The following is a 15,835-nucleotide window of genomic DNA, read 5'->3' as shown; positions in this document are numbered from 1 at the left end:
AAGCTCAATAATACCAACTGATGCAGGTCTGGCTTATGATCATATCATTTATTTTTCCACATAATGCACCATCCAAACCAGAACACAGTGGTAAGTGTCCTTTCAGCCCTCCACTGGCAAAAAGAACATCTTTTAAACCAATCTCTTTCATTTATATTTTTTTACCCAAAAGAATGAAACATTTGTTTTATCCAAACCATTGTGTCCACAGGGGGAAAAGGGAAAGAAAGGCAAAAAGGGGCCTAAAGGGGAGAAAGGAGAACAGGGTGCCCCTGGATTAGATGCACCTTGCCCATTGGTATGTCTCACTCATGTATTGGAAATCGCTCCTCCTGCTGTAGATTATAACGGGATAAAGTGAGAGAAGAGGAACAAGCCACAGCTATAGTGTAACCTGATATCATTCAAAGGGTTTCCTCTCCTAGTCTGAAAATTCCAGCCTGGACTATTTTTTGTCCTCCTAATTTGGTTTAAATTAACAGTTTGAAGGTCTTAAAAATGAATGTCACTTGTGGAATATTTTTCATGGAATGCGCTGCGTAGACATTCTGGCTCCTTGTACTTACCTGTCAGTGTTCTATACAAATTGGAAACCTGTTGTGCTAAATAGTTCTTTCTTGATTGGAGGGTCATTTAAAGGCTAAGGTCTTAGCTGTGAGACTGCACCTGGGTCATTTCCACATGGGTTTTAATCACTGCTGCTGTAAGCTTGCTCCTCTTGATCTCTTTTTTTTTTTTGCTCCAGTTAAATCAAATACCAAAGACACTTCTTTGTCAGTAACGTTGCAAGTTAATCTTTACAAACAGGGATTCCGTGGAATTAAGGGGGAAAAAGGGGAGCCAGGCCAGCCAGGCCTGGATGGGCTGGATGCCCCTTGCCAATTGGTACAGTATTTCTCTTTCCTACCAACCCTGCATGCGATTCCTTTGTATATAGTCAGTCATTCTCAGTGTAAAGTGGTGTTTTTCTGCGCAGACTTTACATTATCCACTAATACATGCATGTGCATGAACAAATCAGCTGCTTCAGCAATCATAACTGTATCGAGAAGACACATTCTGTCAACACCTGGAACCTAACACCCAGCATTTTGCTCCCACATCACATGGTAGTTTGAGTGTGCTCTTCCAACATAATTTTTCCCTCAGCACTGTTTGTTTTTTTCCCCCAACAAATGCCTTTTGCCTTCCTCACTAAGAATGAAATACACCTCTTTGCGGAGAGCCAGCACAAGGACCATACGGTATTTAAGTCCCACAACGTAAATGGTGTGGGGACCTCATGCTGGCTCTCTGCATAGGAGTTAGTTTCACCCTAACCTGCACCTGAAACGATTCTGCACACTTGACTCCAGCTGACATCAATGGGAGTTTTGAGTGCATCTTTTTTTCAGGATTGAGCCAAGATGACATTTATGCAGAGAATGAGATAAATATCAATCTGTCAAAGTTAAATCATAGAGCTTTGCAATAAGCAAAGATATGAGTAAGATCTGCAGGATGAGGCCCTATGAACAAAGATTTTGGGATCGGGCCCATAAATCAGAATAGTATTTAAATTTGAAACACAAAACTTAGCTGAGCTTTGTAAGAAGATAATGGTCTGCAGCCCAAACCCTCACTGTCTTCGTTATTTAACGTTTTCAATTTAATGGTCTTTCCTTTGGAACTTACCTCCCTGCAATACACACAATACTCCCCCACTCTGTGTTAGCATGAATTCAAGTTCCCCCCTATACTAAAATTCTACTTGTTGACCCTCTCCCTTGTACCAATCTGGCAACACAGATTTTTTTTTTTAAAATCTAAGTATGTTTTATTTTTTCCAATTAAAATTGAACCATACATACACATTTCCGAAAGGCTCAAGATATAGGTGTTTTTAATTGTTGGCAGTTAAATTTGGTCTGCATGTTCTGATATTGTTTGTTAGCTAAGCACGATTATCTAAAGATGAATGTTAAAATTAAGTAGGTTTTATATCAAGTACAAAGTTTCTAATCTAAATTGTCAATGGAATTTTAATCTGAAGTACATAGTCCATGTTATATTTTGTTTGCTTCTGATTAATGATAACCATATCTCATATTTTGTTGGGGGGTAATCAAGCATGCCTTCATAATTAAAAAATGTGTTTGTCTTTGTAGTATCATTTATATCTGGAGAATCCTTATACCACTGCTGTGAAAATGTTCTTCTATTGGTGGGATAGATAGACAGTTATCAGAATAAGCTTTTTAAACAAACAGCACTGTTTCGTGTTCTAGAAAGCAGGCAGTTTTTGCCAGAAAATAAATAAATAAATGAATGAATAAATAAAGCCACCCCACACACAAACACTGTTTCTCAGAATTGTTAGCAGATAAGAAATCCAAGTATAAAGTAGTATTGCCCTTAACCTAATAAATGGTTGGGGCCTGATTCTCCTCTCATTTATAGTCCAATTCGGTGAGGTGCTGAATTCCCTCGACTCTGTGCACTCATCACATTACAAGATCGGGCCTCTACACCAGTGTAAATCAGGAATAACTTCATTATAACCTGTTTCAGAGTAGCAGCCGTGTTAGTCTGTATTCGCAAAAAGAAAAGGAGGACTTGTGGCACCTTAGACACTAACAAATTTATTTGAGCATAAACTTTCGTGAGCTACAGCTCACTTCATTGGATGCATTCAGTGGAAAAACATTATAACCTGTATATTATAAAACATTATAACCTGTATATCTAAGATCAGAATCTGTCCCATGAGCTAAACTGGGGACACAGATGTGCAAGAACAGAATACAGTGCTGGGAGTGTATTTAAGTGCTCGTAACTAGCACAGTCCAAGTTACAAATAGCTTGACAGCCATATGTTATGCATGCTACAGAATCGTCAGCTTCTACCTTAGTGCCTTGCTCTCATGGAAACTTTCCCCACCGATTTTAGTATGAGTAGGTTCAGTCCTTTAGTTTTCATTTTATAAAGGTAAGAATTAACGTGTATGAAAATATTCCCATGTGCAGTTTGGATATAAATATCCTATCAATGGGTTAACTTTGTACCAGGACCACAAAAACAGTAAGCGATACACTATTGCTGACTGATCTGTGGCTAAATGTCACTGACTTATGAATAATAGATATACTTTAGATTAACATATAGTCTGCTGGCAGTGAATCCAGCTCTGCTAATTTGACCCCTGATAATGTTGCCATGACAGCAAAAATAAAGCAGTTATGATTTAAAGTTCTTACCATGATTAGGCACACTGTAGTTTGGGATTTGAATTTTTCGGAGGGGCCGGATTGTATGTATTTACAATGTGAACGCACTCAGCCTGTATTGGATGTTGGAATTTTCCTCATCTTAACTGACAGAATTATTAGTTAGGAAGTGGGAGCTATTCATTAGCTAAGAAGGCATGATTGTTTCATCAGATATACTGTCCGGCTCATCTGTGCACTTTTTATCTTTTTCCTTGGAACAGGGGCCGGATGGATTACCAATGCCTGGCTGTTGGCAAAAGGTAAGATGTGCCAAATTATTTCTCCACAGAGGCACCATCCCTTTTCTTTGACATAAGAGAACCCTTTTGACCTTACACACTCTGATTTCAGTAAGAATAGCTTACAGATTTTGGAATACACAGCAGTCCAAGTTATAACCTCTTCTCAAATATTATTTGCATGGTGAATTTGTAATATGTAGGGGTTATAACAGCAACTGATTTATGCAGTATTTGAAAACAATTGGCACCTGAGTTGCTAAGAAGTCAAAGACCATCATTCTTCCTCACAGCGAGAGCTACATCTCCTTCAGCCCCTGCACATGAGCTGGGAGACAGTATCAGATCTGCCCATCAGGGGTGTGGCAGAGTCTTACCAAAATGTTCATATTGACCTATCAAGCTTTGGGTTTTCTAGGTTATCCAAAGGGACAATGCATCTTGCTTCCTGTTTGTCTCTTTCCCAACCCCCAAAGTCTGCTGTTGCATTTTATTACTGCTTGCTGCTGATTTTTCAGCAATGCTAAGTAATAACATTGTTACTTGGTAAAGATTTCTGCTATTGAATGGTCAAACCCTGACAATGCTAGATTTCAAAGCATCAGCATTCAGAGCAAATGTATCCGTGAACAGATATTTAGTCCTCTCTGAATACTGATGCATGAATTCACTTGAAAGAATAAACCATGTGTGAAATCCTGGCTGGGTATGGAAAAACTCTCATTGACTTCAGAGGAGCCAGGATTTCACCCCAGGCATTTTTCAAAAGATGATTCTGGATAGTTATGGTCACATAATAGAGTCTGGCTAATAATGAAGACTGTTGAATATTTTATTTGAAAGACACCAGTTAGCAGGTGGAGCTGTGGATCAGGAGGGAGTGTAGCCCTCACGCCAGGAAGCAGGTATTCTGCCAGTAGTAGGCGTGCTGACTGGCAACAGATTACAGGTATAAAGTTATTCAGCTAAGAGGAGCTATAAACACCACTCAGTGGGCAGCAGCATACTGTGGCAGCTTGCACTGAGTTGTCCTGCTTTATAGAGCGGGACATCACACATCGCCAACAGTGAGCTGCTCTTCCTTTTCCCAACCTGCCCACCCCCAAGCCAGCTACTGCAGAGCAGAGCAGGGTTAGCCCTATGTGCAAAGCCGAAACAATGTGTAGGTTAGACTGAAAATAAAAATTCTACTTCTAAGCTGGGAAAACGTGTGCGGAAGTGTAGCTGTATTTGTAGAGAAGGTCAATACACCTGCAGCTTCCCTTTAACTAGGGCCTCCCTTGACAATTTAGAGGCACTGTTTCAGCTGTGGCTCTCGAAACAGGCAAAGCAACTCAGGAGCTGCTGTAGTACTTGACGCCATTTGCTACTCATATCTGAAGATGACCAGATCTAAAATTGATGGTGGTGTTTACACAGCTACCCATCTTGTTGCGAGAGGTAAACAGGAGCCACTATTTGCTTCCCAGGATAATAAGCATTGTTTTTCTTCTCAGAAGAGGTCAGTATCTGCCTATAATTCTTTAGGTAACTGACAACTGAAGTAGGTATGCACATTAAATCAGTGATTCTTAGTTTCCCAGAAAGAGTTATTCAGAGGCACTTTTGTGACCGCATCTCTGAACAATAATTAAAAAAACCCACAAAAGTATTATAGGCATTTTGGAAGCACATTTGTGGCTTAGAGAATAAAAGATGTTTGGGGTTCTGCCCTATCTTTATATACTTGGAATAGAAGTTTGGCTACTAGATTACTAACCTGGCCAATTTATCTCTTTTTGTCTCTTTGCAGTGATGAATCTAACCTTAGAAGCATGAAGTTGTGTATAATACTCCACTTTTTGTATTTATAGTTGAAAACAGAAATTTTATTTTACAAGTCTGAGATATGTTTACATGTAGCTGCTTCTACTTGTTTGCAGTAGTCCATGTGTACATTTTCTTCACTTACATCTGCAGTTAGGCAATATATATATAACCACAGGAGAAATCTGCAAAAATAAAGATTAGTCTCTCTATAGAGATATCTATACAGAGATAAATCATGGAGATTTAGTTTTTTCTGCAAGTTCTCTTATTTTTGGCTTGTGGACCTGCATGGACAATGAGTGCCATTAACTAGTTTACATGAAATTGTGACCAAATATGAGCTAAATGCTATGAAATGCACTGTACCAACTGTCATTGGAATTTACTGACTTTGCTTCCATGTTCATCTTAAACACCATCACTGATTCATGCCATCATCCCTGCTTGTACAGACTAAAAAAAAAAAAAAGCATGAATTGTGTGCCAAACCTGCTTGTTGTGTGATCACTCCACATGCTAAATGGCTGCTCACTGTGACCTTTGATCCAAAGTTCTGAATTATTTCCTTTTGTTATCTCAAGGGAGTCACACCGTGGCTTATTGCCAAAAAGAGATAAAGGAGAGGAGATTAGAAAAAGGTCTTGAATTTTTGGGGAACACAGTTCCAACTGCAGGTGGATGGCTTCCAGTTGTGTGGGTCATGTGACACCCCCCCTTGGTCAAAAAGGGGTCAAGCCTGTTGATCAGCATTGGTTTTTCTTGCACTGCTCACTGTCACGAAGACATTCAAGATAGATGGGTTTAGATGCCAAGTGCTGTCAACTGTTTAACCAAGAAGGAAAGAAGTTTGAAGGAGAAACCAGACTTCCTCTGTGGGCAGTTTGAAAAGGTTGAAAAGATGCCAAGTGGATCGTTTGACCGCAGGCCCCATTTGAGATTAGAAACTTCTCAGTCTGATTCAAGGATTGCAGCACATATTGTATTTTTGGGTTGCTAAAGGAAAGCATTCTTGGCAATGGGGAGTCTTAGAACACTCTCCTATGGACTAATGAAACTGATGGGATCTGTATGTACTGTAGTGTGTGCTTTGGATTATCCAATTTAAATTACACGACTCTTGTATTTTGTGGGGGGGAAATGAAACAAAATTAACCATAGCTTTCAAAACTTGCAGAAGATTAATTTCAGTAGCCTCTTTCAGATTTGTTGTGACAAATATTTAGGCTTTGAAGGAAGTACTTCACACCATGTGTTCCTCTTGTTTCAGTATTATCTATTTTTAGAGTCTCTGAAGCCTTTAAATTGGAAAAAAGTTATTTCATTTTACTTTCACAAGCTGATTTATTCACATAGTTCTTTTTCTGCAATTGCAATGATCTTGCTGAACATGGTTACCCAAAGAATGTAGAAAAGGAGTGAGCCCAAGTGATTATCATGATATGGTAGTCACAATACACTCTATAAGGTGTAATTATTTTTCCATTTCTGATCAAGTGACTAGTACACAAAAGAAGCAGAGACTGTTTTGTTTCACTGCATTTTGATTACTGGAAACATTGAATTGGTGCATAGTTTGTAGTTTGAGCCTCCCTGAAAATTTGTTTGTTTCAGTTACAGTTTTGAGTCTTCATATGATGTATTTGTGGTCAGATTAAGAGATTAATTTGCATGAAACAGTTCTGTATTTGGTAGATGCAAATCCTTTTTAGGTCTATTCAAATAATTGTGCATATTGAGATGATCACAAACTTTTAATATACATTTCTGAGAGTTCATTTTATAGGCAGACCAAAAACAGAGTTGCAGAAAAAGAGTATTTCTCCATCAATGTGTAGGCACCCTGCCATTCCTGGAAATATGCATAATTTGCTGCTCAGTGGGTTTGTAGATCATCTGGAAGTGGGGACCTTTCATGATTTCACTCTCAAGTGGATAGTTACTACTACATTAGAATCTCAAGTCACTAGAACCCACACTGTAGGCATTTCTTTCATTCTGCATAATATTTTTAATGCCGTTTCAATATATCAAAACCATGTCAAGAAAATAGCTTTTAAAGGAGAGAGAATTATTAATTTTTTTACTTCTATAAAGATGACTTCTTTCATAAGTCTCCATTTTAGTTTCTTAGAGAGAGCCTGCTTCCAGGTGCAATTGTTTTTTAAAAGGCCCAGTGATGCTTTGCTAGAAATGGATGTTTTACTCTACTTAAAAAGTAATAACAACCAGCACCAACAGCTTGATCTTGCAATCCTTGCACAGGCTTGTTATGTACTGTTTTAAGTCTGAGTGTTCCAGTATGGAAGTTTCACCCATGAAGGGGATTACAGGATCAGGGCAAAAGCAGCATTCCACCCTGCCACCTCCAAGTTTTATTCTGGTTTCTTGGGAAACCTTCAGGCTGTCCTCTGAACAGGAGAGAATCCTGCTGTCCATGTCCTAAAATGACACATAATGATTAAGTGCATTATGCATATGGGGACTGGAAGTAGCATCTTTCTGTGGCACACCAATTTCTGGGAACCACCAGCAGCAAGTTACTGGACTAGATGGTCTATTGTCCAGTGCAGAATGGTAATTCCGATCTTCTAATGAGAAAAATTGCCCCGTTAGCTAAGACATTAAGATAAAAGGTAATAATAGCATGGAGTCCGCTAGTTTTAGTGAAAAAATCAGGATACGTGCATGTTCTCCCTCACATTCTGTGCTTGCAGAATAAATGAGGAAGGTTACTACAGTGTTAGCATGCTGAATGTGGTCGCAAAAACTTGGAATTGCCCATGAAAGTGAGTCATTTTAAGGCGTTCGCACCAAGCTAACGCACTAGTAAATGTGTGCTGTCCCTTATCACCCCAATATTTTTTGCTGTACCTGACTTGACATCAACTTTATACATCCTCTTTTGTAAACAAGAAAAGCATGAGCCTTCGTTCCGATACTTGTGTTGAGGCTCCACTCGTGTGGAATATCACCATACATACAGTTCTGGTGATAGTACTTGGTGACTTCAACAGAGGGCAACATTCAGCTCTGGTGTAAGTGTGCGATAGTCAGTAACACAATGACCCACAGAATAAGTGTATGTGTAAACTTAAAAACAAAAATAAGTAACATAAATTGCTTATTTTTGCTCCCTCCAGGTAAGAATGCTTCTGCTGTCTGTTAATGGTGTCTTGGATTTTGGCTAATGTCAGGAAAGGATCATTCCACTGAAATGACAGGGTAGACATGCAGTGTTATCAATATAACCGGTCAGATTAGAATAGTAATATATACCTATTAAGTGGTATTGAAAAGGTGCCTACAGCATGCAAAGCAGGGGGGGAATCTAGAAAAGGGTGATGTGTAGTATATACAAAATAGCTCAAGTTGAATATTTCATAACGAAAAGCACCCTCTGAAGACTTGCAACATATTTGTTTAGTTTAAAGACAATTGGTTTTGGTGCTATTACTGGTATTGTTTGTTTGGCAGTGCAGCTTTGGTTTGAACCACCTTTTTATTATTATTACATTTTTAGTAGCATTCCTCATTTGCTTTGTTTAATTTTGTGAATATGCAGAAACAGTGGTTCATCTACCAACCTTTTCAGTTGTAAAAATGTGTGGAGGACATGAATTTACTTAGGTTTTGTATCCTTCGCTTTGTTTTTGTGATTATTTCTTGTTCCTTTGTTTAGGGTTTTCAGTATTTGTTTGGTACCAATCTTCTTATGTATCTTTAACTTAAGTGTATTGCAGTCACATTGAACAGTGGCCTTTTGTCTTTATTTTCATAAGTTAGTTACGGAGGGAGGGGGGAGAACTTTCTTACAGGATGCTTTTAAACCTCATTTTTACAAAGTAAAGCCTGAAACATTCATTCACTATATTGATAAGTTATTTTTCTTTTAATATTTTTTTTAATGTATTGGTGATTTTGATGTCACTGTCTGACAATCTGGTGAGGCAGAATGACTCTGTGCATCCAGCTGTTGTTATATGTGTGTTCTCTGTATACCATAGAAGTATTCTTGGAAAGTTTGAAAGAGGTCAAATCAGCATGTCTGCATCCATAAAAAGAAGCATATGTGCTCTAATAGCTTAAAACGGGTTATCTTCAAGAGTCAGTGTTATGTAAAGTGTGAAAAATTGAAGCTTTATAATATTGAATACACACAAATTAGGTACCTCTGTGTATTTGTTGTCTGATGATGACAGTGGGACATACTACAACCCTGCCTCTGGCAGTCCTTAACTGCTTAAGAGCAGACAGTGTGGTCTAATGGCTAGAGCACTGGGCTGGGAGTCAGAGGAAATGGGGTGAAATCCTGGCCCCACTGAAGAGAATGGGGGTTGTTCCATTGACTTACACCATGATTTCATTCCCTGGATTCTGTTCCCAGCTGTGCCACTGCCATGCTGGGCAAGTCACGTCACTGTGTGCCTCAGTTTCCCCACATGTAAAATGGGGATAATGATACTACTTACCTCCTTTGTAAAGTGTTTTGAGATCAACTAATTACAAGTGCTATAGAAGAGCTAAGCATGATTAATCGTGAGAGAAAATCCATTGACTTCAATGGGACTGTGGATGCAGGAACAATATCACTGTTCTGAAAGCAAATAAGGTCCTACAGGACATGCAGAAGTTGACATTTTCTTTCAAACTTCCTTACCTCCACTACTTGTCCATCATACAAATGTATTGGTAAATCTGTATCTTTACATTTTACCTGAGGAGAACACTTCAGTTTTTACAAAGGGAAAAAAAAAAATGTCTCACAGAAGTTCTGATCTTTGAAAAGAGACACGTCAGAAGCAAGCATGGAGTATGGTGGTTCTGGATTCTGATTCATTTTCCTGGGGCCATTAAAATAATAAGCCTATCATCTGATTGTTTTCTTTCATATGGCAACTTGTTGTTTTTATGAATCGATGTTACAGTAATGTGAAAACAAAGGTTCTCTCAAACCTTCTGTTATTGAAGTATTTTACGTGGTGGTTGCATTAATTAAATGACGTTGCAAACAAGTGTCTGCCACCTTCATTTCTGATAGAATTTGAACATAGATTCCACTTCTTTTGTGGAGTAACATATTAAAAATAGCCTTCTGGAGTGTTGTTTGTTTTGTAATTTTAAATATATCAAGTTAATGCTGCTTAGAAACAATTGTCTTTCTTTGGAGAATGGGGGCCTTACCCAACCTGGGACCTTTAGTGTTTTATTTGTTTAACCAAGAAGTTATATGAATTTCCCAGATACCATTGGTACTTGCACACTTCTCTGAAGTATTATTGAAGAGGTTGGTTTGTAGAAGAAGAATGTTTACATATTGTTAACATTTATGTGAATATTCTTATATTATTGTACATGTTTGGGAAAATATAATATCATACTGCCTAATAACATTTTTTAAAGATGTATGTATCTGACTTTTTTTCCTTTGGAAAATATTATATATTTTTATTTGTATTTTTTACTTTTTTCATCTATAAGTGCAGTTATTTTTGTATTGCAAATGGTCTCTTGTAAGTACAGTAGAGGACATGAAAATGCAATGAAAAGTAATTTGGCAAGAGTTACACTGCTTTTGGGAAAACATTGGGTCAGTCTCATGTAATCAGTTCTGTTACAACTCTTTGGAGTGTCTTATCACTGTAAATAATGGCACAAAACCTGTTTTGCCCAGTAGTGTAAATAATTGCAATGTTTAAATAATCCATTTTAATTTGTTATTTCCACTTTATTGTGGCCTCTGGTTCAAACGGCATGGTTTTGGTTTTGTTTTGAAAGTTTCTCCTTGGTTTTCAGTTTTTAATATTGTTTTGATTTGAGTTTTGTACTTGGGTTTTTGGTCCTAGCTTGTGAGAAGTTGATCTTCAGAATTATTTTTACACTATTTATGACTTATTTTCATAATGTAAAAAGTGTGTAATTATTAAAATATTAATCCAACCATTCATGCTGATTTCCATAGTTATAAAGTTCTCAGTGTTGATGCAAAAATTTGTTCTAGTGTGTCTGGATTCAAAAATGTATGTCCGGTGTTGTGACTAATTGTAGCATGAAATACAGTGCCACTTCTTCCAGTTAATATTCATACCAGCTCCGATTCCTCTTACATCAGTGTTTCTCAGCTAGGGGTTGTGACCCACAGGGATCCATGAGGTGTTGAAAAATTTATAACAGTCTAAACCAAAAATCTTGTTCTCCCACACCGTTACTTTTCAAGATCAAATATTCCCTGTCACTCCCTCAAAACACAAATGAATTATGGTATATGGGTTTATCCTTAATAGATTATTATTTTTTTTAACTTTTACAGAAAATTTAGGGCAGTGATACTCAGACTAAGGCTTTCAAGCTGCAAGTGGCTCTATAATGTATTTCCTGCGGCTCTTTGCTGCACATCATATTAAAACACTGTGATTGAATATATAGCGCTATAGTAAATGAAAGAATGAATTCACACACCTGTGGCTCTTTTGGGTAATGTTGATCACTAATTTGGCTCCTGAAACTCTGAGTATCACTGATTTAGGAGGTTGCAAAAATTTGACTTCAAATAAAGGGTTGCCAACCTGAAAAGTTTGAGAAATAGTCTTACATTAAGCTGTTTATGGCGCACCATAAACAGGAGAGAGAGATGTGGTCTGTGGTGAAACAGCTGCAGTTTTGTTAAACAGATATTGTAGTTAGAGCAGCAGCAATCACGATAGTTAAAGTTGTAAAACGGTTTCTGGTCTAGAGCCCTGTTCTTGGACAGACAGAGCCTTGTAATACACGCTCTTGGAGGGTTTGGGTGTTCGAGATTTTCCATGCTTCTCCTCTTCCTAAAGGATAACTTTTGGTTGTGAAAAGTTCGAGCAAAAACATTTCAACCCTTTGAGAGAGAGGTGACTGAAAAAAATGCATTTCCATTTATAATATTTTGGATCCTGTTTTTAACAGCCCTGCAGCCAAAATGATCGTTTGAACGTTGCAATTTTGCATGGACAGTAGTCCTCAGTGAGACACAGAGTCTTGTTCTGGCAGCAGTTGGTTTGATTTGACTGAATTATGAACATTCAAAAATTGCACCATGCAGAATAGAGTGTTGCTGAGTTGGTTAAGTATACACCTAAGGAACAAAGCACTGTGTGTGTGTGTGTGTAGGAAACTACTCATACTGGCTGAGACAACTTTCCAGATGTTTTTGGAAAACCCAAGATCTAATTAAAGAACTTGTTCTCTTTTTGCTTTCCTCACCAGAATCCCTGCTTGGCTCAGGGGAATTAATACAGGGCTGAGTGGTGAGGTCATGACTTCTATTCTCACTTCTTTGTCAATTCTAAATCTCTGTTCTCAATCTAATTGAGTGACACCACATACTCCTAAAGGGAATAAAAAAAAATGCTGGTCCCTTTCACAGATAAGGGTAATTTAGCACGGGGCCGTTAAGTGACTTGCCCACTGTTACACAGGAGGCGTAAGGCAGGTCTGAGCCCAGCACTCCGACCCTTTTGTGTGCTCATCCTGTGCTGTATGTAATAAACCAAAATGTTTCTCCAGCATATGGCTTTAAAGTTAGTCCTCATTTTGCACACGGCATACTGCTTTAGCCGCCCTTGCAAAGTACTGGGAGTGCTACAGCCTAATCAACACGCTGACCAGCATTATCCACTGCACTGGATAAGAGTTAAAACAAAAGAAAGAATACAATCAAACATGAAAGTAGTACATACCAACCAGTGAATAGCTAAACAACTGGAAAGGGTAATGCACCAATGAGACCAAGAGCCTCTTTCCTGTCCACTACAGGCAATCTCAGGGCATGTAACAGCTAGCCAACATGCAAAATAAGGCAGTCCCAAAGGGGAGTGGAAGGATCTCACGTGCGCGCGCACACACACGCACACACACAGTATAGCCCTACTGCTACAAAGCAAACAGGTGCTTGATAAAGAGACCAGAGACTTTTCCTGCTCTCAAGTTTTATCTTTATTCTGGCCCAGGGAACTGATTGGGGCCCTGGTGCTGTTGTCAGGGCTGATCTTCCCCTAATGCTGTTAAAGACCTGCTGAGCAACCTATACTTTTGAGTGCAGGAATAGGTGCACCTCACTCCCTCCAGGAGCACCTGGCAGGATTTGTGTGGGTGTGCAGACCTAAGAGTGCCAGTTTTATTTGCAACAGCAGGAGGGTTGAGTACTTGGGGAAGACCTGGGTTCTAGCTGCTTATTGTATTTCTTTTCTAATTTGGAGTGTGCTCCCATCACAAGTTATTTGGGCATGTGTATCTGTTAAAACAAGTTCATAAATATGAGGTAATACAGGGACTTTCAGGACTATAACCCTACCCTTCACAGCCTCAGGCAAAGTGGATGAAGCAATTGGGCTTTGTGTGCCCTAGACATTAACAAACTAAAGTCTGTTGGATCAACTGAGAACCTCTTGCAGAGTGAAGTGAACTCCCCCATGCGCTGCTCAGTCACGTTAATGCTCCACCCCCTGGTTTTTGGCCAGATGAGGTGTATAAGCCAAACAGTTGCCAGAGCAGGAGCCAGACTGAAAGAAAGGCAAAGTAGGTACCCCGCTGTGCCTGCATTTCGACCTGCTCAGTCTCCCTTCTGCAATGGTGAAGGATAGCTTTTACTATGTTGCTGCTGCCCCACCCTCAGAGAATTAGCAAACTGAGCTGTAGTCCACCACACTCCTCACTGTTGGAGTGGAAGCCAGACCAAGCTAAGGCATTCCTAACCAGGGCTATAAATGTAGTTTCCCTGTACCCTGTCAGGTCTCTCAAACAGGCAAGAGAGGGTATGGGTATCGTCACAACCTGAAAGGGCACATGCAAAAGGTGGTCTTGGATGTAATGCACATATATTGAAAAAGGGGTGTGTCTTGTCACTGGGTGGATTGGGACTTCACATAATGCCCTGTAAGTCATACATGTGAGCCCATGTGCAACTAACCGGATCAATTTAGGACGACCTACTTTTGGGATTATGCCAAATGTCAGTGTCATGCTGTCTGGAGTGGTTTACAACGCAGAGTGCCAGTCTCAGACCAGACTGTCAGACAAAAGGTTAGACACCCCAAACTGGTAGTATATTCTATCCTCATGGGGGCATTCTGCGCCACTGTCCATGTGTAGAATTTATGGCCCCTGCCCCTTGCAGAATACTACAATTGCAATTGCACCTTTTGCCCACCAGGGGCTGCAGTGGTGCCAGAAGAGAGGGCAGCTAGAGCAGCCAGCTGAGGAAAGGCTGCTTTCCCTCACAGTACCCTGCCCATGGGGCCAAGTGAGGAGGCATGGGATGGGGAGTGTGGGGGGAGAAGAGAAGAGGTCACAGACTAGTTCAGAAGAGCTAGTGAGGTGATAGCACTGAGCCAGGGACTGAATGGGGCAGGAATGCAGGGCTACATGGGAATGGGTATAGATATACCAGACTGAATGGGAGAGCAGCAGTCAACCAGGGTCTGTATAGGAGAGACTCCCCATCTCTAACAATTCTCCCCTCCCAAAAAAACCCCATATCTTCCATACTTCTCCCACCCACACCCAACAACCCTCCAGGTTCACTCACAGGCTCCTGCCCAGCAATTACTTCCCTCTCCCTTAGCTCCTCCTTTGCACTGCTTCTGAGGGGTGTGGGAAATAAGTTTCTGTATTGTAGTTTAAAGGACTTACTTAAAGATCCATTTTAATATGCCTCGCATGGGATCTATTTCTAAAAAAAAAAAATGTTTCTTGAATCTTTGTCTGTATTGAGATACTTGCTGACAGGTATTTTGACATAAGTTACCAAAATAATTGAAACTGTCAGATTATGTTGTGTTTTGACAAATAAGATATGCAGAATTTTAAAATATTTTGTGAAGAATTTGATTTTTTGGTATAGAATTCACCCAGGAATAATACTATAAATTTCACCAAGCCAGTAACAAATGTACATTCCTGGATCACCATATCAGTATTACCATGGAGTCACAGACAATCTCCTTACGACCCTCCAACCTGTCTTGCCACCCAGAAAAACTGAACTTAGTGATAAGAGGTTATTAAAACCAAAAATCACACCATTTCAGGTTACTTACCCCAGGTCAATAGATACTCAGTCTCACACCAAAGACAATGCTGACAGCCAATTTCTCTAATAAGCTAACAGTTTATTAGTGAAGAAAAAATCAGTTGAGAGGTTAAAGCAGGTAAAATACATTAACAGGTGAGTCAAAGTTTGTAAGTCCAAAATGATAGCAGAGATGTAGTAATCTGCCACTTTTCCATAAATCTCTCAGGACTACCCAAAATAACTTTTGGGATGTCTGTCTTGCACCTGGAATGCTTCCCTGTGAGTGTCCATGAAGTTGAGAGATGAAGGCTCTTTCCTTGAATCCATCTTTTATATCTTCGCGCGCACACAAAAAAGCTTGTTGACAGGTTCTGTGTCCACCTTTTTGCATACTGCGTAGGAAATAAGGTGAAGTTTAGTTTGTCTACTTCTGGTTGAAAACTAATCTTTAATACTCTGCTCTTGCTTGCCTTTCACGTAAGACACCCCTGGTATGTTG

The 15,835-nt window shown here is 39.4% G+C and overlaps 1 protein-coding gene across 5 annotated transcripts in view; it reads left to right on the top strand.

Moving 5' to 3' along the window:
- Positions 1–11,239, top strand: part of COL25A1 (collagen type XXV alpha 1 chain) — a 412,520-nt gene extending 401,281 nt beyond the window's left edge. For 2 of the 5 annotated variants that reach the window (XM_043545532.1, XM_043545531.1), the window contains 3 exons: positions 808–885; positions 3,471–3,509; positions 5,281–11,239. In XM_043545532.1, coding sequence (XP_043401467.1) covers positions 808–885; positions 3,471–3,509; positions 5,281–5,283 — 120 coding nt within the window. In that variant the 3' untranslated portion in view covers positions 5,284–11,239. Of the gene's footprint in view, positions 1–807; positions 2,608–3,470; positions 3,510–5,280 lie in introns of those variants that run through there. The other 3 variants (XM_043545529.1, XM_043545528.1, XM_043545527.1) reach the window with 3 other exon arrangements.
- Positions 11,240–15,835: the final 4,596 nt, after the last annotated feature.

The sequence above is a fragment of the Chelonia mydas genome, chromosome 4 (genome assembly GCF_015237465.2).
Source record: "Chelonia mydas isolate rCheMyd1 chromosome 4, rCheMyd1.pri.v2, whole genome shotgun sequence".
Taxonomy (NCBI): Eukaryota; Metazoa; Chordata; order Testudines; family Cheloniidae; genus Chelonia; species Chelonia mydas.
Note: the sequence above shows the minus strand (reverse complement) of the source record. Positions and strands in the feature narration are given on the sequence as shown.